Source organism: Ambystoma mexicanum, chromosome 6p (assembly GCF_040938575.1).
Source record: "Ambystoma mexicanum isolate Mex_15411 chromosome 6p, UKY_AmexF1_1, whole genome shotgun sequence".
In the NCBI taxonomy this organism is placed as follows: domain Eukaryota; kingdom Metazoa; phylum Chordata; class Amphibia; order Caudata; family Ambystomatidae; genus Ambystoma; species Ambystoma mexicanum.
In genome coordinates, this window is record NC_090935.1 from 255,352,299 (window position 1) to 255,375,439 (window position 23,141).

Sequence of the window (23,141 nt, forward strand, 5' to 3'; positions counted from 1 at the left end):
AGGCCCGCTGTACATCCGGGGCCATGCAAACCCAGACTCGCTGGTAGTCCCTACCAACAGAAAGAGGGCCAGTGTGCCGTCAAATGCAGAGGCACCACCAGACAACAACTGTAAAAAGTTGTATGCCCTTGGAAAGCGCATCACTACGTCAGCCGCATATTCCACTAGAATTGTCAATAACACTACACTGCTGGCAAGTTATAGTGATGTACAATGGAACTTACTTTAGGAGGGCCTACATGAAGTCCCAGAACCGGTACGATCACGCCTGTTAGCACTTGTCTTGGAAGGGAGACAGGTCAACCAAAATATCCTGAAGGAACACCTTGGATGCGGCTGAAACAGCGGGCCAGCCCTGGCCCAGGGTAGCCTTCTAAACAGGCACGCCTGGCTCTAAAAGTTTGGATTTAAGCCTGAGACGCAGGCATCCCTTAAAAACAAACCAGTGGAGGACTCTTACTTGTTTGGGAAGGCAGTGGATGATGCCTTAGAAACAGGAAAGAAGGAGCACGAGACTCTCAAGTCTCTAAATCAAATTAAAGCAAGATTCTTATCAGCAGCGAGGAGGTAACTCTCACCGTTCCTTTCAGGGGAAATCCTTCTCACGTTCCCCCTGACAACCAGTGTGGGACAGGGAGTGCCCCATGGTCCTCTGGACCGGGCACAACTACCAGAGGTCAATACCAACAAAGAGGTCCGCGAAGAGGCAAAGGCAGGGGTAGGAAGTCCACCCCAAGAGGCTCCCTGGCCTCCGCTCAGAAATGACGCGCCAGTCCAGGCATGGGAGGAAGTCACTTCAGACCAGTGGGTGCTCAAGACCATAGCCCACAGTTATTACATTACAGGCATTACATTTTCTAAGTAATCAATGAATGACTTCCATTTCAATTCATGTTTACTTTGTAAAAAAGGAGATACTGCATTACATTTCTCCATTCTGTGGATGTTACACACAGCATTCCACCAAATTTTAAAGTGCACATGTTTGAGATCTTTCCAATTAGGTGTAATAGTTTGGATAACTACTGTAATAAAGGGATCAAGTAGATTACAATTATACTTGTTTAACACAGGTTGAACTGCTGAGCTGCCCAAATAGAATGCTCCCATCTTAGTTATAGGGCAGGCTAGGAGTTTTCCAACCACTTTTTTAACCATCAATAAAGGTTTTAGGTCAGTGTCTACTTGTGATACCATGCCTCCTTCACCGGGATGGTCTGAATTAAAGTGCATACTTAGTTACAAATGTTCAAATTTGACAGCAATTGTAGCCTCTAAAACCCAGACTTAACCTAGAGGGATATTACATGAAGCAGTCCACTCCTCTCCATCCCTCTCATTCCTGTTTTACCACTAGTAAGGAGGGGAGAGGGGCATCTCATCCCATATTCAGCCAAGATTTTTCTCTTGTTAGAGTATCGGAAACATGCACAAAGAGTAAAATATTTTGCCATAGGATTACAAAAATAGTAGTACATTGCACCCCATCTAGAGTTTTTAACACACCGTTAATCAATTTAAATCCTGCAAGGGTGCATAAACTGGGATCCATTTTTGTACATTTTCCATTGTTCCATGAGAGGTTGTGGGAACTAAGTGTCCAGTTTCTGTTGCCCTATACAGGCACATTCTGGATCAAAGACTTGCACATAATTGCCAACACAGCAATAAATTGGGTCAAAATGTAAATCCTGCATATAAATTATAGCGAAGCAAGACTAATCTTTCATTTACATATAAGGACCAACAATTTTGGAAAGACCTTCCCTAGCCCTGAGGGGTGTAAAACCATCTGAGCAAAAGGCAAGACTGGCTTTCCAATCAAGAGACCAAACTCTGCAATAGTAGCCTTAGCAGAGCAGTAGCTCTTGACTCACGGAAGAAGTTAGGCTGATATTTAAGTACAACTATTCCCAATAGTCATTATACAATACACCACACTAGTATATTAAAAAAATACACAATATAAAATCTCACATAGAATATCTATATGGTTAAATGGGTACATCTGGTTAAACATAATCCTTTGTAGGGACGCAGTGCATGTATTAAAAAAGCAATGGGCCATAGACTGTCCCTGCGCACTCCTAAGGTAAATGTCTGCCCACTACCCGGTGGTAGGCACAGTACATTTGAGGCTAAGAGGTGGGGAGAAAACAGTAAAATTAATTTGCATAGTCCTAATGATAACCCAAAATACGGCACACGAACAGTCACAATAAATCCCCCCCCTTGTACATAGTATAAATAATACAATTGTGCACCATGTACTACATATAGCACCGTGAGGGGGGGGAAAGGGGGTTAACAAATAGCTAACAATGCCTGGAGGGCCACCAAAGATTAGGACACAATTAGGTTTACAGTACCAGACCTACAAGGTATATTCCATTCATAGACAATGGATATGCTTTCAACTATTTTGTTTAATATTTGCAAGGCGCCTATACAACCAATAGTGTTTAAAGGCTCCACAAGACAAAAAGTTGGGGGGCGAGCAAGGTAGAAAGATAACAAGAACGGTCCTACTATGCCTTGTGACATTCTGATTTTGCCAGTGCAGTAACAATGTGTGTGTGAGGGGGTTGTGGGGTGTGGGTGTGTGCTGGTTTGAATGAATGTGAAGTGCTAGGGTGGGATGGGAAGTGCAGAGTAAGGAAGAGAGTGCAAGTGAAGGGATGGGGCAAAGGGTCTAGGAGGGTGCTAAGGGGAGGCCAGGTGGGCAAGTGCCAGGGATTTCATGGGTTGCAGGGGGTGAGGGGCCAAATGCTCCGTGCGAGGAAGGGGGTGACTGGGCGGGGGGCACGGTGGCCTGTAGAACTCGGAGGGAAATCGGGTAGCCAGTCAATGTGTCAGATGGGTGCATTAGCAGGGGAGGGGGAGAGGGAAGGATGAAGAGAAATGGAGGCTCTTGAGCTTCCGGAACTTAAGGAGATCCGACTCAAGCCTGGAGGAGGCAGAAAGACCATTCCTGAGGGAGGCTCCGGTGGAGGAGAGAGATCTACCCCATGCCCCCTCTTGGCTTAGAAAAGCATTTGATCTTCAGAGAGTTGGAGCTAGAAGACCAAAGGGCTCTAGCAGGGAGCTATTTAGGTAGAGAGAGTTGGATGTAGTGGGGATCCCGTTTCCCCAGAAAGCCTTGTGGAGGATGCAGAGGGTCTTGGAACTTGATCCTAGCAGCAACCGGGAGCCAGTGGAGAGATTTTGGTGCTGGAGAGATCTGGTCCCTGGGCTCGAGGCCAAGGATAAGACTCACAGTTCTATTCTGGTTTAGTTAAGGGGGCAAAGTGAAGATAAATGAAGATTGAGGAAGAGGATGTTTCAGTAGTCCAGCCTAGAGAGGACCAGAGCTCTGGAGACATGGAGTTTCTGGGGGAAGGTGACGTAAGGGAGAATGCCTCTGAGGTGGTGCAGCTGATAGTGGGCCTTCTTGGCAAGGTCTGCGATTTGAGGACAGAAGAATAGAGAGGAGTCAAAGATGACACCAAGGCTTTTTGCCTCACAAAAGGGTGATGGGAGGGGACTCATAGAGGGCGTCCAGAGGGAAGGAGGGAGCTGGGGTCCCAATGAGAAGGTTATCAGTATTACTGGCATTAAGGCAGAGATCATTGGCGGCACACCGTGCCCGAATAGCAGTCAGTCATGGATGAGAGATGAGGAAGAGGAAGCAGTGGAGGGCAGCTCGAGGGAGAGCTGCATGTCGTCTACATAGCATTGAAAGTGAGGAGAGGAGGAGATCAGGTGGGCCAGAGGTGCAAGGTAGATGTTGAAGAGCCACGGCAAAATGATAGAGTCTTGAGGGATACTGCAGGTGGAAGAGTGATGGGGGGAGAGAAAAGGGCCCAGTTGAACCTGGGAAGGTCGGTCGAAAAGGAATGAGGACAACCAGTTCAGTGCCAGGCCCGGGTGTCCCAGAGCCAATTTGTCAATGTGGCATGATTGACTGGGTTGAAGGCAGAGGAAAGATCCAGAAGGATAATTTTGAATCGCGATTTGAGAGCAAGTCTTGACGGGTGTTCAGGAGAGCAGTTTCTGTACCTCTGGCTGCTCTGAAGCCAGACCGGTGGTCGTGGAGACAACAACAAATTCAATGTGTTGGATCAGTTGGGAGATAACCAACTTCTTCAGGAGTTTTCCCAGGAAGGTGCCAATGGAGATAGGGTGGTAGTTAGCAAGGCAGGATGGTTCAGCAGAGGGCATTTTGAGGAGAGGATGCACAAGGGTGTGCATGAGGGGTAGCAGGAAGGTGTCAGTGGCAAAGGAGTGATTACAGAAATCGACCAAAGCTGGTGCAAGGGAGGCAATGTTGTCCTTGATAGTTTTGGAGGAGCTAGGGAAAACTTGTTTGGAGGTGACTTTCATAGAGAGGACCTATCTAGAAAACTCATCCGGTGCTATGGGCGAGAAAGAGCAGAGTAGGATGGAAGGGGACAAGGGGGGCCAAAGGTGGCCTGAGAGCTGGGGGGAGGAGGGAGAGGTGTAGTGGAGAGTGAGGGCAGGATTTCCTGAGTTTTGGTTAAGTGGGAGGCCAGTGAAGTACAGAGTGACAGGGGAGAAGTTGAGACTGCTGGAGGATTGTCGAGTTCCTTGCAGATTTTTAACAGTTCGCCCATGTTGTTGGTGGACCCAGAGAAGTGGCCTTGGATATGGGCCCTCTTCTTTGAGCAGATGGAGAATCTGTACTGCATTTGGAGCAGGCAGCAGGCCAGTCTGTCGGAGGATGTTCCTGAAGCCTGCCACTAGCGGATCAGTGCGCAGGTCGGAATCATTCCAGGTGTTGCGCTTGAAGGCAGGCTTCATGCGGATCCCCATGACGGGGACAAGGATGTCCAGAATGTTGGTGATAGAGTGGTGAAGATTAGCAAGGGCAGATTCGGTGTGGAAGTTCATGGCAGGAGTGGGAGGGGAATGAAAGTGGTGGCAAAAGCAGCAACTGACACTCGCTTCATTGGTCGAATGACTGAGAAGGAGACTGGCAGTGCAGGAAGAGGCTTAGCCGGGGGACCTAAGAGATCCAGGTGAGAGGAAAGGAGAGCATGGTCAGACCAGGAGAGAGGTGTAGTGAGAGGGTTGGAGATGAGGATGTCCGATGAGCATCCAAGGTGTGTCCGGCTGAGTCTGTCGGACCGGAGGGAAAACATGGTGAGGGAGAGAGTCACACAGGCTGTCAAGTGTCCAGTGGCCGAATCAGGAGATGAAGTCTTGGAGGGAGAGAAGCTTGAAGGTGGAGGCAAGCAGAGAAGAGTTGTGGTCACACCACTCGGAGAAGAAGAGGGAGACCGGATCCGGGGTTCTGTAGATGGTAGCGAGAGTCCGCAAGAGGGTTGGAGAGACACCAAGGATGCAGATGAGGCTTACGAAGGAAGAGTGGGGATGATAGTAGCAGGGACCATTCAGGGAAGATCAAGGTTACTCCTTCTCTAGACCGTTTAGGCCTAGGCTTGGAGAGGATCTTGTATCCCTCAGGGAGGTGTGTGTCAAAAGAAGTGACAGAACTGGCAGTGAACCACGTTTCAGTGAGAGCGAGAACATCCAGGTCAAAGTCTTCAAGAAGGAGACCAATATCAGAAGAGTGTTTAACCGCAGAGCGAGTATTGAGGGTAGCTAGGTGAAGCTGGTTGCCACCTTTTGAAGGTCTTCTGAGGGGGGGTACAGGGATGTGGTACACCAGTCTGTCATGAAGGGGAAGGAGGGGATGGCAGACGAAGGAGTGGCAGGAGAAGCAAGAAATGTTGAGAGAAAGAAGGCACCTATTAAGAAGGAGGAGATTCGGCTGAAATCTCTGGGCCATGACAGTGCATTTCTGATGGACATTAATAATGCACCTAGAGGATGGAAAGCCTGCCAAGAGAACTTCCCATCTGGTTCCACCATTAATGGGCGATGAAGAGAAAGGGGAGGCGACTAGGTCTGGAGAGGGAGCGACAAATAGGATGTCAGTGACCGTCTGCTTGGAAGAAGCGTTAATGTAGGAGTCGGTGATGGACAGGCCTGGATTGGGGACCAGGAAATAGTAAATAGTGGAGGTTGAGAGCACCATGGAAGGAGACCGCAGAGAGACAGAAAGGGATGGAGATCAAGAAGGAGAACTGCACAATGCATGACAAATTCACCAGGCGACCTAGCAGCAGGACCGGCGCAGTCGAGTCTGGTGACCGAGATGTCCAAGGTCGCCGCAAACAGGTGTTGCGATGCTCCAGCAGCGAGGGGGGCGTGCCCCATGGACAAGCACGAGTGTGGCGTGATCTGCAGTGACTCTTAAAGGTGAGGGAAACTGGAGGTGACCAGAGATGGAGGCCGCTGGGGCTTCAGTCCACTGGTTTCTTCATCACTGCCAACCAGAAACTGTTATCCCCATAAGATGCCATTGAAAGGCCTTTGTAGTTATACAAAGTATCTTGAGTCATTTGCAGTAAACAGGAGGTGAATAAAATGATTTAAAAAATACACCATAAATTAGGGGTATAAGCTACAGTTCTATTTCTTTGTTGTAAAAAATCAGGGACCCACAAAACATTTTCATGTACAGGTAAGTCCCTTCCAAAGTCACTTTAAAAAGTTTGAAGTTCATGTTCCCCCAAATCTAATATGCTCAGACATGCTTATGGAGAAAAGCTAGGTAAATCTGAGTTACGCTCCACATGTGCAAAAAAACCAAAACAGCTGATGCCAGGGTACACTAGGAGACCCTATTGAAGAGTTCCAAACTGGTTTGAGACTCGGAAGCCCGCCAAAAGCAGCAGTGTTCAGGCCAATGAAAGCAATGGCAAACCCCGGTAGATGGTGACCTGCAGAGACCCACAAGCCCAGGGGTACGTTTGAAGAATCTCCCACCAGCCTAGGACCTAGTGGTAAACATTTGCAGCATCAGTTTCAGAGGACTTGGGCCAGGAATGGCAAAACAACCTGGTAAGTACAAATCTTCAGTTTTAGGTCTAGTCACAGGATCCATTCACCCATGGACTTGAAGCCTGGACCTAACGGCCTAGATAACCCAAAATAATATGGCCTCCTTGTGTGGTGGCCCACCAGCCAGGAGTGAAAGTAACAACGCAGATGGCACCCATAAGGTGTAGGAACCCGTCCATGCGGATCCCGGCAGCTTGGAGGACAAAACCTAAGCAGCCAGCAAAAAATGCTCCCACAATAAGAACTGTGGTGGATGTGACCCACTAGGTGAATGGCAGAGGCAGGGCAGGCTTATGAATGAAGGAGTCTTCCTACCTTGGGGCACTACAACCAGACAACAATATGTGCAGATGGTGGAAAACCAGTCTCATCATGGGACATCCGGCCCACTGAGAGAGGAGGATTAGTGAAGGACTAAAGACAGCCCATGAAGGATGAGTAGCACCCACAAAAGGAAAACTGGAGCTACAGGAATGAACACATAACCCGGTCAGTATAGCTAGTCCTTAAAATGAGCAGCAAAGCTTTGTGGCAGAATTTCTCGAGTAGTAGGGAAGTAAACCTTCAAAAAATCCCAGGAGAGCTGAGCAAGGGTCCGAGTCTACAAAGGAAAGGCCCAAAACACAAGGTCAAAGAATAGTACTTAAAAATAAAAAATACTTTAGTAACCCAATGCTTGCCATAAAGGCATGTTGTTCTGCTAACATAGTAACATCGTCTTAACCGTGAAGCCAAAATTAAATTACAGCAGCCTACTCACTTAAACTGATGTAGTGTGATAAAAATGGCCGTATGGCCAAAATGGTGTTTTGAGAACGCACCCCTGTCCAAGCAGCCATATGGGCTACTATAGGTCTGTATAGTTAGAAAGGGTTGCAGTGCCAGGGCAACTACTTCTGAAGTCCTTCAGACCACGAAAAAGTCAAATAACATTTAAAACCGAATGGGGGTGGACCAAGTCTAGGGGCCGAATTAAAATGGGACATCAGAACCTCCAAAAATGGATTCTTGGCCTAACAAATGGCAATAATGTAGGACTGCCTTAGTAGCGGTTTTCTGCTCTTATTGCTGCCAGTGGCACTGAGGTTGGCTGGCCTAATGCCTTTCACCAGTAACATGCCTTGTAGGTTGTAATTGATGCCTCTCTAAGCACTGCAGGCATGTAGCACAAACATAATTAATTTACCATGGTATATCTTGAGCAGAAGTTGGGTGGATGAACCTGTTAAGTTGGCACCACCAACCTTTCATAATCCCTTTGTTTCTACTGATGCTTTCCGAGAGGAGAGATTTCTAAGACAGCAAAGTAACCTAAACACGGTGGTGTTTGTTCAGTGCCACGCCTACCTTTGCTGTAATCCACCACCAAACTATGTGGCACTTTCCATGTTCAAATAACATGGTTATCTTTTGCTCTTTGTTGAACTCAATGCTATTACTCCCACAATGTGAGTCCAACACCCGAAGATCCCATAAGACCCATTCATCTACGTACGTTTTGCCGACCAAAATGTCCCCAACCCACCCTGTGAGGAAAGACCTATTCAAAATTACATCAGGGAGAACAGCAAGATAGAGTTTAAGTAGTAAAGTGTCAAGTATGCAGCCCTTTGTAGCTCATAATGCATATTGGTGGTTTGGTGCAAACATTCACCCCTTATGGTCTAAACCACGCCCGGTTGTTTTGTTGTGAACTAAAAGAAGAGTGATGATTCACAGATAAAGACAAGCTATGTGACTGATTGCATTTTAGTCCAGGGTACTCCTGAGTTCATTTATACCCAGGCAAAAACATTCTACCTTCATTCTTGGATGTCTAGCAGAGCACACAGACTTTGAAATTTAAAATGCACCATCTCCCTTTATGCATTCAAATGACAACCATGACATGTAATTTCCTACAGATATACAACCAATACACTGTGGGACCATACACACCCGTACCAGAGTATGAAAGATATGTTTTTACAACTTTTCATCCATAGTTTCCTATGGCCCCTGATTATTTTTGCTCTGTTTTTATCCTGTCCTGACCTTTTGAAGGGAAGTGAAGTCTTCACCCCAAAATGGCAGTGCCACGAGATTTTCACTTGTTCTGTGGCCATGTAGTTTGCCCTTCTTCATATGTGTGTGTGTGTATGTGTATGTGTGTGTGTGTGAGAGAGAGAGACTGACTAGGGATGTGAAACCAGTAAGTGTCCCTAATTGGCCAACTACTGGCTGTTTTAATGGTGCTGATCCTTATCATTGGTGGGCTTGGACTTTAAGCACGAACCTTTGATAAAAGGAGGACCTCTGCAGCTATTCTTCGGCTCCACGTAGAGTGGGCCAGCATACCTTCCTGTGTCCGACCCGGAAAAAAGCCCTGCTCTGCCTGAGATCCGAAGACCCTGACCAGTGCTACAGCCCTTGGACTAGTAGGACTAACTCGACACCTTCTCTAGGATCCAGACCTTCAGAGCCTTTAGAAGTGTACCTGGACTGGCCAGCTCTCGCGTGGGCTACCTTGCCAGAACTGTCGCTGTTTCAAGTTGAAGTCCGGAACTTTGGTAGTCGCCAGCTTGTGCCACAAGTCACCTTCTCCCCAAACAGCTTCCCACCTTCAAGAAAACCTGTTGTGGAGCAGCTGCTGTGTCCACGACTGCAGTGATTGTCACTGGAACTCGTCTCTCTCCGTCTCATGAAGTGTTCTAAGGAGGCCTGCATCATTGGAGCCTGCATTTCTTCACCGACAGGGGTTTCAACTGTTAGTCTTATGTGATAATACTGCCTGCTAGATTCATTTTTCAGTGTTATAAAGTCCTTAAATAACTGTATTTTTATTACTGACCGCCCTAAATTGAATTATTCTGTGATATTATGTGTGGACTCATTAAGGGCCCCTGACCCCACTCACACTCTGAGACTGAGCCACGGCTGCTCGTCCACGTACCTTTATTTGGTATGACTAACCTCTCACAGCCCCCGGTTCATCATAACTAGGGTGGCCTCCTAAAATCTGCCCACCCAGGCCAGATTCTAGAAATCCATCTTAATATACCCACTCAGACCAAATGCTGCAGAGGTTTGCACCATGCACTCTTGAATGTCATGTGCAGGGATCCATAGGGAACACACTTTACATGTGAGTAAGGATCCGCATGACCTACGGGTGCAGAGCCTGGGCATGCAGACCTAGAGAGTCCTATGCCCAAACAAGCCTACCCAAACCACAGAGTCGTGGTCCACCAGTCCTATGGGTGCAATGGAAGGTGGCCCAGCCAAGGCACCCTTCCACTCTGACACCAACAGCAATCCAAAATGGTATAATTCTCCCTGTTGGACAATAACACTGTACATCATGGAACCAGTACAACTACCACATCAACTGACACCCAAACAGAACTACATGAAATGCCGTAGCATCCAAGTCACTAGGCATACAGTAAACCAGGCATGGTTCGTGAACCGCACAAACCTGTGACACTAGATTATGATTTGATTATTATTCTTATTTGTATATCACATGACTCTGGGTACCGGGCATCTGGGTATCCACTGTCGGAAAAGCTTAACCATGGAAACCAGTTATAAGAAATATTAGGGCTTAGTAGTGAAGCTGTAATGGGAGGTTGTTCTCATGTGAGGTATAGTTTAATTTTGGAACAAAGACACTTGGGTGCTAGTCCATGAATGCATTTAAAGACTACGCATAAGATTTTTTTTAAGTTATCTGTCGAGGGATGGAAACCCTGTGCAAAGAAAGTAGAGCAAGAGAAAGGGAAGTGTTCTTTGGCAATTTACAGGCAAGTCTAACTGCCGCATTTTGAGTGATGTGAAGGTGGCTCAATAGATAGCTCGGCAGTGCTGCATGAAGAGCGTTGGCATAATCAAGCCAGAAGTTCACCGGAGTACCAACCACCAAGGAATGAGCGGTGTACAGAAGAAAAGGAGTACGCCTCGGCATACTTGAACAATAAAAGGAGGATCTGGTAACATCAACTGGATTAATTTGTTTCATTTATGGATCCGAGGTAACTCTTCTGTTTTTGATGATCTTGGCAAATCTAGAGTGAAAGTGACACATGTTGGGTATAACCACTGCATAGGTGTGCAATTTCCCAGATCTTGCAACATATGCCAAGTTGCTCCCACTATTGGCCAACAAATGTCATTGGATACCCACGGACACATTTTGCCGGATGTTGCCATCATATGTCCATGTATACTAACATTTACTATCTATCTGCATCATTTGCCCATACACATAGCCATTGTTGGGTTTTTGGCATCATATGCTACAGCAAGATATTTTACCATCAAATGCCCAGCTACTGGCACGATTTGCCATCTATTGCCATCATATGTACTGCTACTCAACCCATATAGCCAGAAAATGACACATTTCTCCAGGTAATGCAATAATACACCCAAGCAGGGCGGAAAGTCGGCAGGGGGAGCCCAAGCAGGACTGTGGGGTGCACCTCTTTGTAAGGGAACATTTTATTTTGTAAGGAAAAAGGTGACAGAGGGCCCCGTAGAACGAAACAGCCGCAGAGCTCCTTCTTAGTTCAAAGCAAACACATTGTTTTAAAGAGAGAACTTGTCACTGATGATGCACACAATGTACAGTGTTCACCCGCCACCCACATTGGCTACCACCTATATACATACTACCAGTCCCCTGGCCAATTGGCCACATCATAATCTACCCACACCATCAAACACGTGGTTTCCTACTTGATCTATGGTCCCTGCTACTTCATTGGCGAGGTGCCTTGTATGTTACCCTCCCCATGGGCTTAGTCACATGGTGTGCCCCTGGTTGTTAACATGAGCTCAGTGGATATCTTGGAGGTCAAATTGGCCCTTTAGAATAAGAAACGCTTCTCTTGGTACCAGACCCGCAGACGGCCCAACCCATGCCTCCCCGTCGTGGGACTAAATTTGTTGGCATCCCCTCTTGCTCTTCGTAAAACAAATCATGGGATGCTTCACTCCTTGCTCTCCCCTTATCAGCTGCCCCTCCCCAGAGCTTCTCGAGAACCACACTAATCAGCCAAATTCTGATGGATTTGGGTGTTCTGTTTTATGGGCATCTGGCAGGTCAAATAGGATGGCCATTATTCTGGGGTGCGCTAGTGCTCTAAATCTCAGCCGGGCCTTTTGGCAGCCAGGGTCCTCTAACCCAGCTCCCATGAGGCACAGCTCTGCCCTTGCTCAGCGATTCACATTCCTTTCTGGTTTGGCAGGCCCATAACTCGATACAATTATATTTGTGAAGGCCTCGATGTAAGGGTTCACTGCTGGGACTTGGGATGGGAAGGTGATTCAAAACGTGTTGCCACTGTTCTGCAACTTTCAGCATGGCCTGCAACATACTTGGCCTCACTTCAAATATGGTGGTTCTTCAGTGTTTCTCGCATCAGGGACCAGGGCCCACGTTTACATCCTTGTACACTATATTTCAACTACCGTATTTCAGTGGCAGTCATACCCTCTACTTGGGCATACATATATGCTCCTAACTGCTACCAAGCAACTATAATGGTCATTTACCACTTCACACGTTCCACCCCCGTACCCTTCAGCCACTCATGTTCACTTTCTCGTGCATTAATATATTTTTTTGCAGCCTTAATCGTTTGGGTGGGCATGGGAGCTGAACGTGCATCCTAACAGCAGCCAATGGGAGATATGTGCAGTGAAAGGCAGCACTGTGCCTTGCTCTTCTTCACTCTTCAGCACTGGTCGGACAAACTTTTTTTACAAAATACTCCACAAGTTGAGCTTCTATTAAATGCAGCTTATTCTTTACTCACTTTCTATAATATTATGGAATGCAAGCCTGACTACAATCCTGTCTGCATTGTTTCTGTAGGAGTGTTGATGGCAATGGGATGCAGTGGAGGCCCTTAAAAATAACTGTTTGTGTGCGGAGTCCCACAGCTATCTTGCTCCTTGAAGACTTTGGGGTGGTCCACCTAATGTTACTAATTGGCAAAGATAAAGTAAGCATTTGAACACTGCCTTTTTTAAAGGTCCATAACTGCTTAGACCCCCTTTAATTTAAAGTGTTTTAGAAGTTGTGTATTACAGCAAATGGACCTTTTGGAGCATTTTCATTTCTAGGCAGCCAATGGTCAAATAAAGTCAGGAAATGTTTGTGAGGTTGGTGGGGGGAGTTTCCTTATAATGAGTAATGCTGGCCCAAGCCTTTTATGATTGCTTCATATCAAATGTTGACTACACCTAATTTCTTAATGTGTGATTTCTAGATACATCTACGTAATGGGTATCCAGGAAAGAAACGAGAAGTTGTTTTATAGAGTACTCCAGGACGACATAGAGAGATTGATGCCCATCGTGTACACCCCGACCGTCGGCCTCGCCTGCTCACAGTACGGACACATCTTCAGAAGACCAAAGTAAGAAGCTCTCTTAATCAGGGAGGGACTGGCCTATAGGGAACTCGGGAGATTTCCTGATAGGCCTCTGCACCATGGGCCTCTTTTGTTTGGTGTTTCCAAATGTTCCCATAGGAAAAGGTTTGGCCTTGCTGAAAATGCATAATATGGTGCCACATAGAAAATTATTTCCAGGACCTCTGTTGGTTCCCAGTCCACCCCTGCTTTTGATTCATGTCCGCAATCGAGTCTCTTAAGAATTGTGCATCCTGTACGGCGACTGAATCTCGTACACAATGTCCATGACTTGGACATGCTTGTGGTGTGGTAGTTGGTGCAGAATTAATAGCAATATCCTGCTCTAATGGTATCATAAATGTTTCACTGAGTAACGACCTCTATTTTTAGTTTGGCTCCAGGCAGATTATCTTTTGCATTTCCTCCAACAAGGTGGTAGATGCAGGATTTTTTCTGAAAAATTTACTAATAAAGCTACACCTGTCAAAAAATCTGTCCAAGGATCCAACATCTTTCTATCATATTAGTCACAATGAGGAGAAAACATTGCCCCATAAAGTTAAAGGTGTGCTCCATCAAAAAGCATTCCAGGAGAAACTGAGGGAGCAGCAGGCAGGGTCCGTCCACCGCCAAGTCCGTACTTACTTGCCTACTCGGGTGATACATGTGATTGACACTTTGTGTGGGATCTGCACAGTGACCATCTGTGGGTTTCAGAGAATGCTTGTGTTTGGTGCAGCAGAAGAGAAGTGGGGAACACAGCGAGCCAGGAGAGGTGGCTGTCATTGCCCTCCTAGCCCCCTGCAGCACCCATGGACTGATGTACCTTTATTGATCTAATCCTGTTAGAGGTTGAGAAAGGAAGGCAAGGTGGTTTGTGCAGCTATATATACCCGGTGAATAGATTTCACTTGAGATCAGTTGCATGAGTAATAAGAATTCTAGGTTCACTTTGGCAACATGCAGACTGGACTACACCCGTTGGTTGATGGACACAAGTGCAATGTTGTACTAGTTTGGTTGTTTAATTTCCTCCATTTGCCTCTGTCTGCGGCAGATAAGGATCCATGTCATTCCTGGTTTAAAGGTGTGTCCATTTTAAAATCCAAAAATCAAAACAAATTTCTTGAGGACATCTCAGATAGAATCCATTTATTTTTATTTTATTTTTTTACAATCCTAACATGCCAATCATTATCATTCTTTTTTTTTTCTTTTTCTTTTTTTCAGGGGTTTGTTCATTTCAAGTTTAGACAGAGGTCATATTAGATCAATTCTGGACAACTGGCCTGAAACTGATATTAAGGTACAAAAGCAAATATGTGTTTCTATTGTGCTGTCTGTATGTATACACATCTCAGCATAGCTGATTACAATGGTGCATTGCTCAATTCTACGCAATAACTTAGATATTGTATCTGATGTAAGCATATAAAGATTGAAATTACTTGTAAATAAGAGGAACTCCCCAAAGATGTCCCCCTAGAGAGGATTCATAATGTATTATCACAATGTGGAAGCAGGTAGGTACTTTGCATTACAGAAAAAAGCCTGTGGGTGGAGGTGGGGGGACTAGATAAGCGTGACATGCTCCAGTCTAAATAACTTGCATTTTGAGCATTTCTCCTACCATAATTTGAATGATTTTAGGGGACATGGTGCCTTTAATCTGTAAGGATATTCTGTTTTGTGGTGCTTGTATACCCTTTTACTGCTTTTCCAGCATACTGCTCCACCTCTGTGTACTGAGTCTGCGCAACTGGTGAGACTTGCAGACTCTGTGATACACCGTGCCCCCCACTCACGGCTCACCAAATATGGGATGGCAGGCAGCTTTTAAGGATCATAGATGTCAGGTGGCCCTTCCTGCTGTTTTTTGTTACTGTTCCCATGTATTCTATATTCTGTCTGAGACCTTGTCTTTTGTCAGTGTGAGCACCTTATCATTTTGTATACGTTAACTGCTGGAGGATGAACTTGTTCTAGTTGCAGGTGTATTTTGTATCTTTCAGGCCGTTGTGGTAACGGATGGAGAAAGGATATTGGGGCTTGGTGACCTTGGAGTGTACGGAATGGGAATTCCTGTTGGCAAACTCTGTTTGTATACAGCTTGTGCTGGCATTCGCCCACAGAAATGCCTTCCTGTTTGTATCGATGTTGGAACGGACAATCCAGTGAGTATGTTTTATTTTGTTGCTCTACCTGTCTGTTAACCAAGTCATTACAATCTTTGAGTTTATTGGTGCCAAAATCGTCCATTGTCTTTTGGCTGGTCTGTTGGGGTAAGATGATCATCTTTATGATCAATCTTCCTGACCTGTGTCAACCCCAGAACATTTTGCTTGGATCTGGTAACTATTTTACCTTGTCCCTAGGTGAGTGGGAAACTTCTTCCCCTCTCACCTAGTCTTTTACTTTTTTTATGGGTGACCTTTTCATGTCACTCCACCGTGTGTGACTGGAGTTATAGTTTCCTATAACTTTGGACTGACTGTAATGCACTATGACAGCACACAGCATTTTACATGCAGTGGCTTCCTTTTAATTCTCTTATTATTTCCTGGCTGAACTACTGTTCCCAAGAGGTAAAGTGGGATTCACATCCCCTTTACATTGATGTAATTTGTAAGCGATATTCAATCAACACTACAGCTAAGTCAATGCCTAGTCTGGGATGCTTAGGAAAACCCTTATTGATGTATTTTTATATCCAGTTCAGTACTCTGGATGACAACCCTTGTATAACACCCCCTCTTAGAATCCCCCTGACCCCACTGAGCCAAGAAGTAGGTTTGTTTTGCAAATTAAAAGGTTTATTTGAAAATTTAAACTATATATATATATATATCACACTTCTATAAATAAATTGATAATGGATATTACACTTGTGAATATGGGCAGTAGTCAGGAAGAGGTAACTTATGAATAGGAACAGAAGAATAAGGTGGGAAAGAATGCTTTATATGGTTCAAGGAAACGCAAGGTGGAATAAAATGCAGTACATAAATAACTTGTTATGATTTTAGCAAAAGGTAATATGATCACTTTTTCTTTTGACAATTCACTCCCCCCCCTATGCAATACAAGAAATGGAAGGAGAGCACACAGTCTTCAAGAATCCCAACAAATCACACTTTATAATGCAATACACAGTTCCAGGTCCCCCATCAAGGTTAGAGAAAACAGGGATGAGTTTTAAACACAAGCGAATTACTTTAATGTGGTTTGCAAGGAAGTGAAAAGGTGCTAAAATTGCTTTTAATTCCCTCTAGAGGTTCTGGGTAGGTGATGGCTACTTTATATTAGTTCAGGCTCACTTTAACAATACTCTATGAATGATTTGCAGATTGCAAACGAATTTTAGCAAAGAGAAGCAAAAAGCTGCTGATTTCTACAGATGAAGAAATCGGGCCAAATTGCGGTAAATTTCGCAGTTGCGTGTCTCGCGATTACGGAAAAAGTATAGGGAAGTCGGTTCTAGGTTCGTTGGAAAGCCTAGATTCTAAGCTTTCAGATGAAAGTTACATCTCGTTCCTAGCACAAACGGTTCTGGAGATACGGATGATTTAAGAAAGGTAGATTTTCGGATTTAAAGTAAAACTCAAAATGACAGGTGACAGCTTGCAGCTGCAGAATTGACAGGTGACAGTTGTGCAGCTTTAAAAATGACAGATGACACGATTTCTAGGAGGCTGTTCTAATTAGGTTAAAATAGCTTGAATTAGATTATTTTAACTAAGAGATTGGGTTCTGCACAGTTCTGGCAGATACTCACTCCTAATTTTGAAATGAATGGGCCTCGTCACGGATCTGGTCAACTGGACTGGACTTCGGTTCTCTCTGCTCGGCGGGCCAATCAGGCACCGGTTCTGCTCACAGCGGTCTGGGTCTCTCTGGATCTCTGGTCTGGTCTCTGGCAATTATTCTTGGCAAAGAATTCACACAGCTCGCCCGGCTGTGGAATAGTTTGCAAATGATTTGAAGGATGCTGAGGCCTGCTGAGAAGAGTTCAGTTTGTGGGTATAGGTTCTTGCTTTAAGTTCTGAAGTAAAGTTCTGGTCTTTGGAGATTGATGGATGTGAAGTCTGGAGTCTCCCGGCAGAGCGTCCCGCAGAAAATGGAATTGAATTTTCTATCTGTCCCAGCAGTCTCTTTTTATGTGTTTTGGAAGTGGGTGTGTGCGTGGCATAACTGAGCCTGCCCCTCCCTACTTGTAATTGGCCCAATTCTCCCCTCTCCCATGATTGGGGGAAGGAAATGGATTGTCATCATGATGAGGTCTGTTTATGGGTCCGAGGACCCTCCGTGGTCAATTTGCCCACAAATCTAAATATATATTTCCCAGATACACAATTTGTTGACATTACATGTACACATTATATATTCCTTATTGTCCATGCTTGTCTGCCTCTGATCTTCCCGGGGGCTTGCATTAAAAAATGACAACATTTTGTGCTTTTTGACTGGTTTTGCAATATCGGACATTTACCCAAAATTACACACATGTGCGCAAGGAGTATGGACATTAATTGATGAAGTGTCAGATTTTTAACATGCAGACATTTGGAGTAAGACCCTATTTTCCGCTAGCATCCCCCCAGAATACACCACAGGGTCCTAACACCTCTTAAAACGTGCACAGAAAAATCACAAAAATAATGATATTACTTATATAATTCTGACAAGTCCGCACTATGAGTTATCTATCTATTTAAAATTATGCCCTGGTCAAACGGGTGTGGCTTCCCACATCACATGGTGGAATAACTGGTTTATTCACTTCCCCCCAAGCTCAGCTGGCTCTCACAGGCACTTCTCCTCCCACTTCTCCCAAGAGGAAGCCACTTTACGGCCCCCCTAATATAACATTTGCCATGAGTCCATTGTTCAGTTTCCTGCAGTCCCCAGGTAATTCAATCGGAGAGGTGTCGCCTCCTTTTTGTGGGGGCATCAGAATGCAGCCAGGCCTGGGAACACAGCTGTTGATCCAGTTTCAACTCCTGTCGGGGGTAGTTGTCAGGCAGAATCCAGTTTCATTAAGCCAGGTTTCAGCTAAATGTCACTTTTTGTTCCCAGTTTTCTACATTCAAATCAAACTGAAAATTTTTACACATGCAGCTAGAGTGCTGATTCTAAGTTCAAAACTATGACATTTCAACAGTTACAAACTATGTGACACTCAAAAGTAGGTCCCTCATTTAATTTAAACATTTCGATTTTAGTGGTTTTCAGTTCAGTTTAACTTAAGCTGCTGACCTCCACAGCTCAGCCAGTTTTGTTATGAACATTGTTTTCGGCTCTTTCTTTCCAGATTGTATATGCACACAAAACTTCATTCTGCCAAATGTCTGCTGGGTTCAGTGAGATTTTTGAATATCCTGCAATGTTTGACATAGGCATTTTTAGCTTGCATTCAGAGAAACCAAGGTGATTTCAAAGGGCTTTTTAAGCTAACAGGCACTGCTGTTTTTCCTTTGGCACACATTCCACTCATGGCACCCCTGGCCCATCACGCTCGCACTGGTGGGTGGAAGGTTAGGCGACAATTTTGGTGTGCGCACAAACTGCGCGGTTTTCCTGGATTCTGGCGTACATGTGGGCTTTTCGGCCATCTTGGATTTTCGAAGCCCACAGCACCAAATGTTGCATCTTAATGACTCAAACATGGGTCAATACACCTGACAAAGCCCCCCCACCTGACTGCACTTTGAATTTGAGTCGAGGGGGAGTCGGGTGCGAAGAATGTTTTGACCCACGCACTGGTATGTCCGCATCAGCTTCTTCCAATTCCGCAAATGGCACAGTTCAGCATCTTTTCCTCCATCCGGTTGGATCGATAGGTTCTCCTCACTGGTCCTGATGGAAACATTGGGCGGTACCCCGGGCCCCTCGGATCTTTGCCCCCGGTCTCCGGATCGTCCTCCTTGGCCAGTCTCCAGGTTTTCTTTCTCCTACGACGACAAAGGAAAGCGGCAATACCTATTCGTAGACATTTCTTCCCCACCATTGATATAGTGGGATGGTATATACATTTTATAGTCAAAACATTTGCGTTCTTATTTTAACAAGATACAATCATAAGACATTTTTTTTTTCCAAATCATAATATTTTAGAGACTGTATGTGGGATATTTTAGGGTTGGAATTGAATTACTCTGGAGCGGTCCCCTCTGGTATTGCAGAGGACTCCAGTTGTTGCAGTGTGCGCCTGGGATGGCAACACTTTAGCTGATTTATATGGACCCACTTATCTTCCCCCTCTGCCAAACTGCCTTAGGGGATGCAGATCTTATAGGCAACAGGGGAGATCTTGTCTATAATTTCAAACGGTCCCTTCCATGTAGGCAAGAATTTTCGCTGTTTGGCCTGGTTCCTTTGGAAATTGTATAGATAGACCCGATCACCCACCTTATATTCCCTTCGGGTAGTTTACAAATCATAGTGGGTTTTCATACTCTCAGCTGATCTTTCTAGATTCCGCTGAGCATAGGCAAAAGCATGTTGAAGGTGTTTCCTTAAAATCTCCACATACTCATGAGTTGTGGAGGCATTTATCAGTGTCTGCTATTGGGTCCTATAGAGCAAATGCTGGGGAAGCACCATCTTGCGCCCCGTCATCAACTCAAATGGTGACATTTTGGTTGCAGATGAAGGGGTAGATCTGATGGCCATTCGGACCAGAGGCAGTCGGATATCCCAACTTGGCCCAGAATCTGCCACAAACTTTTTTAATATGCTCACAATTGTCCGGTTGTAGCGTTCCACTGCACCAGAAGAAGCTGGCCTGTAAGCAATATGTAGCTTCCTTTTGACCCCCAGTATCTCCCACATGTTTGTCATTACCTCGCTGGTGAAATGGCTACCTCTGTCTGACTCAATCCTTTGAGGTAGACCAAAACGGGAAAAGATGTGGTTAATCATCAGGGCAGCTGCTGTTTCTGCCTTGCAGTTTGGGGCCGGGAGACATTCCACCCACTTGGTAAACAAGCATGTAACGGTCAACCTGTACTTGTTTCCTCTAGACGAGCGAATTACAGGGTCTACAAAGTCGATTTGCAAATCTGACCATGGCAGTGTCATCCCCCTCTTTTGGAGAGGTGCACGGTGTGTGAGGGATGATGGCTGAAACTGCACACACAAGACACCCCTTCAAGTATTGGTCGAGGTTCTCATGTGTGGCCAGTATGCAACCTCTTAAGATTTCCAGTGTTGTGTGAAACCCCCTATGACCGGCGGTGGCCGCATCATGGGCGTGACTTAACATCAGGCTTCGGAATGAGGTAGGAACCACCCACTGATCGTGGCCAGCTTTGGATTTCCTTACCAGCAAACCGTCTTGGATTCGGAACATTTTTGGACATTTCATCAAACACTCTTAGGTCCTCTTTCCCAATGTAATCGGTATCCGTCAGGGGAAAGTTCTCAGGGTCCTCAAGGTGTTGGTAAAACTTACCATTAATTGGATCCCCCTTCTGAGCTGTAATCAAATCACCATCAAGGGTCTCCTTCCTCCATTGTGCAGTTGAAAGATCATTGTGAGCATTGGTCTGGGACCTAGTCATGGCAGCGACCTGGATTTCCCCCAACAGGGACTCTATTTCTATTAGATCCCCTTGGATGGCCCCGGTTTTGGCCAGCTGATCAGCTAAGTCATTTCCAGTTTTGTCTGGTCCCTCTACTTTGGAATGCCCCTTGATCTTTTTCCAGTAGATGGTCATCCCATTCGAGGTGACCAGATCATCAATATTTTGGATTAGCTTCCCATGTTTCATAGGGTTTGTTATTAGCACATAACATGCCTCTGGTTTTCCAATTAGCCAGGTGCTCCACGAACCCGTTCCGTACATAATCCGAATCTGTGATTATGACCAGTTTGTGGAGTTGACGTTGGACAGCAGTGAGGATGGCCTGATGCACAGCCATCAATTCTGCCATCTGACTACTTCGGGGACCAATTTTGTACCCAGCGGAGGGTTCTGGAAACGCCTTCACCCATGCATTCCCTACGCCGGCCACCAGTTCTTTTTCCCCGTTGTTGTCAACATGGTAAGAGCATCCATCCACATAGACAGTGGGCATTCCCTCACTCTTGTCTTCTTCAAAGACTTTGTGTGGGGAATTAAGGTATGCTTCCATGTTGTCCTTGATTTTTAGACTTTTGTCCTCGAGACAGTTTTCTCTGGCACAATCATGCAAGTCAGCCAGACCTTGCGCGAGGGGACTCTTCTTGTTTTGGCCATATCTGACCTCCACAGGAAAGCCTTGCATTGACAGAATCCAGGAAGTAATTCGGGAATTACTCACATTTCCGGGCCGGATTCTGTCACTTTGGAGATATTGCAGAGGCTGGTGTGGAGTCTCCACTATGATGTGTTCCCCCTGGATAAACGGGCGGTAATTCTTCAATGCCCACACCGTTGCCAGGAGTGCCTTCTCACAATCTTTGAATTTTTCCTCCACAGAGGATAAAGTTTTGCTCGCATAGGAGATTACTTTATTGACCTTGTCATGCTTTTGGTATAATACTGCCGTCAAGCACGTATTAGAGAACCCTGTCTCCAGGAAGAACTCCTTGTTTCTGACAGGGTAAGCTAGGCAAAGCGCTTGTGAGAGGCTTCTCTTGAGTTGTCTTACTGCCTCGGATTGTTCTGGACCCCATTCCCACTTGACCCCCCCCTTCAAGAGATGAATCAGGGGTCTAGTGATCTCTGCGTAGCCTTCAATGAAGTTTCTGCTGTAATTAGTCAGTCCAAGGAGGCTCCTTAGTTCCCGCAGAGTCGTGGGGTCTTTCAGTTTCTGAAGTGCTTCCACTTTCTTTTCCTGGGGACAGAGACCCTGAGGAGTAATCTCATGCCCCAAGAAATTAACACGGGTTCTACACCACTGTGCTTTCTGAAAGGAAAGTTTTGCTCCGGCGGCCCTCAACTGTGACAGAACATAACGGATCTCCGCTATGTGTTCCTCCACAGATGAACTTTTGATGAGGACATCATCTATATAAGCCAGGTTACCCCTCGCACCCAGGTCGGGCAAGGCCTTATGTAGGAAAATGTTGAATTCATTCCCGGAGTTGAGGTATCCAAAGGGAGTCCGGGTCCATGTGTACTGCTGGCCCCCAAAGGTAAAATCCAGTTTGTATTGGTCCTCCCTACTGACAGGCACGGTCCAGTACCCATTGGTCAGGTCTATTGCAGTGAATACCTGTGACCCCTGGATCTGGGCCAGCCCTTGGTCGATGTAGGGAATTGGCCATCGGGAAGTATTGACCCGTTTGTTGAGCTCCCTAAGGTCGGCACAGAGTCTCCACTGGCCGTTTGGCTTCAATATTCCCAGCACCGGATTATTAAAGGTGCTGTGGACTGGACGGATTATTCCCCGGGACTCAAGGTTCTTAATTATTTCAGTAAGGGACTCCATGGATGCGAGAGGCAAGCGATATTGCTTCACAAACACTGGAGTCATGCCAGGGTCCGTGGGAACTGTTGTTGTGTGGATATCGGTGCGACCACAGTCATATGAGTCTACCGCAAAGAGATCTTGGAAATCCAAGAAAACTTGTTTCAACTTTTGCTTCTGCTCCAGAGTCGCACAGGAATCAGCTAGGTTGACTCTCTCTCTTCCACCATCTGCCTGAAGTCTGGAAAGACTTCTGGTTTGGCTATCTCAGCGGCCTCCTCCAGCTGGGTGGAGAAGTCCCTGGTCAGAGTGCTGATTTGGACTGGAGGCCTCGGGTGGGAAAGGCAGCCTTCATGGACCTGGAAAATCACCTCGTCCCCTCTGAAGTCACAAGTCACATCTTCCTTACCATAAGGGCAAGAAGTGTACACC

General features: G+C 45.8%; 1 protein-coding gene across 1 annotated transcript in view; it reads left to right on the forward strand.

The window, feature by feature from the left end:
- Positions 1–23,141, forward strand: part of ME2 (malic enzyme 2) — a 426,330-nt gene that overhangs the window by 79,890 nt on the left and 323,299 nt on the right. Inside the window, exons 4-6 of the mRNA XM_069626976.1 lie at positions 13,167–13,316; positions 14,544–14,619; positions 15,326–15,487. Coding sequence (XP_069483077.1) covers positions 13,167–13,316; positions 14,544–14,619; positions 15,326–15,487 — 388 coding nt within the window. The remainder of the gene's footprint in view (positions 1–13,166; positions 13,317–14,543; positions 14,620–15,325; positions 15,488–23,141) is intronic.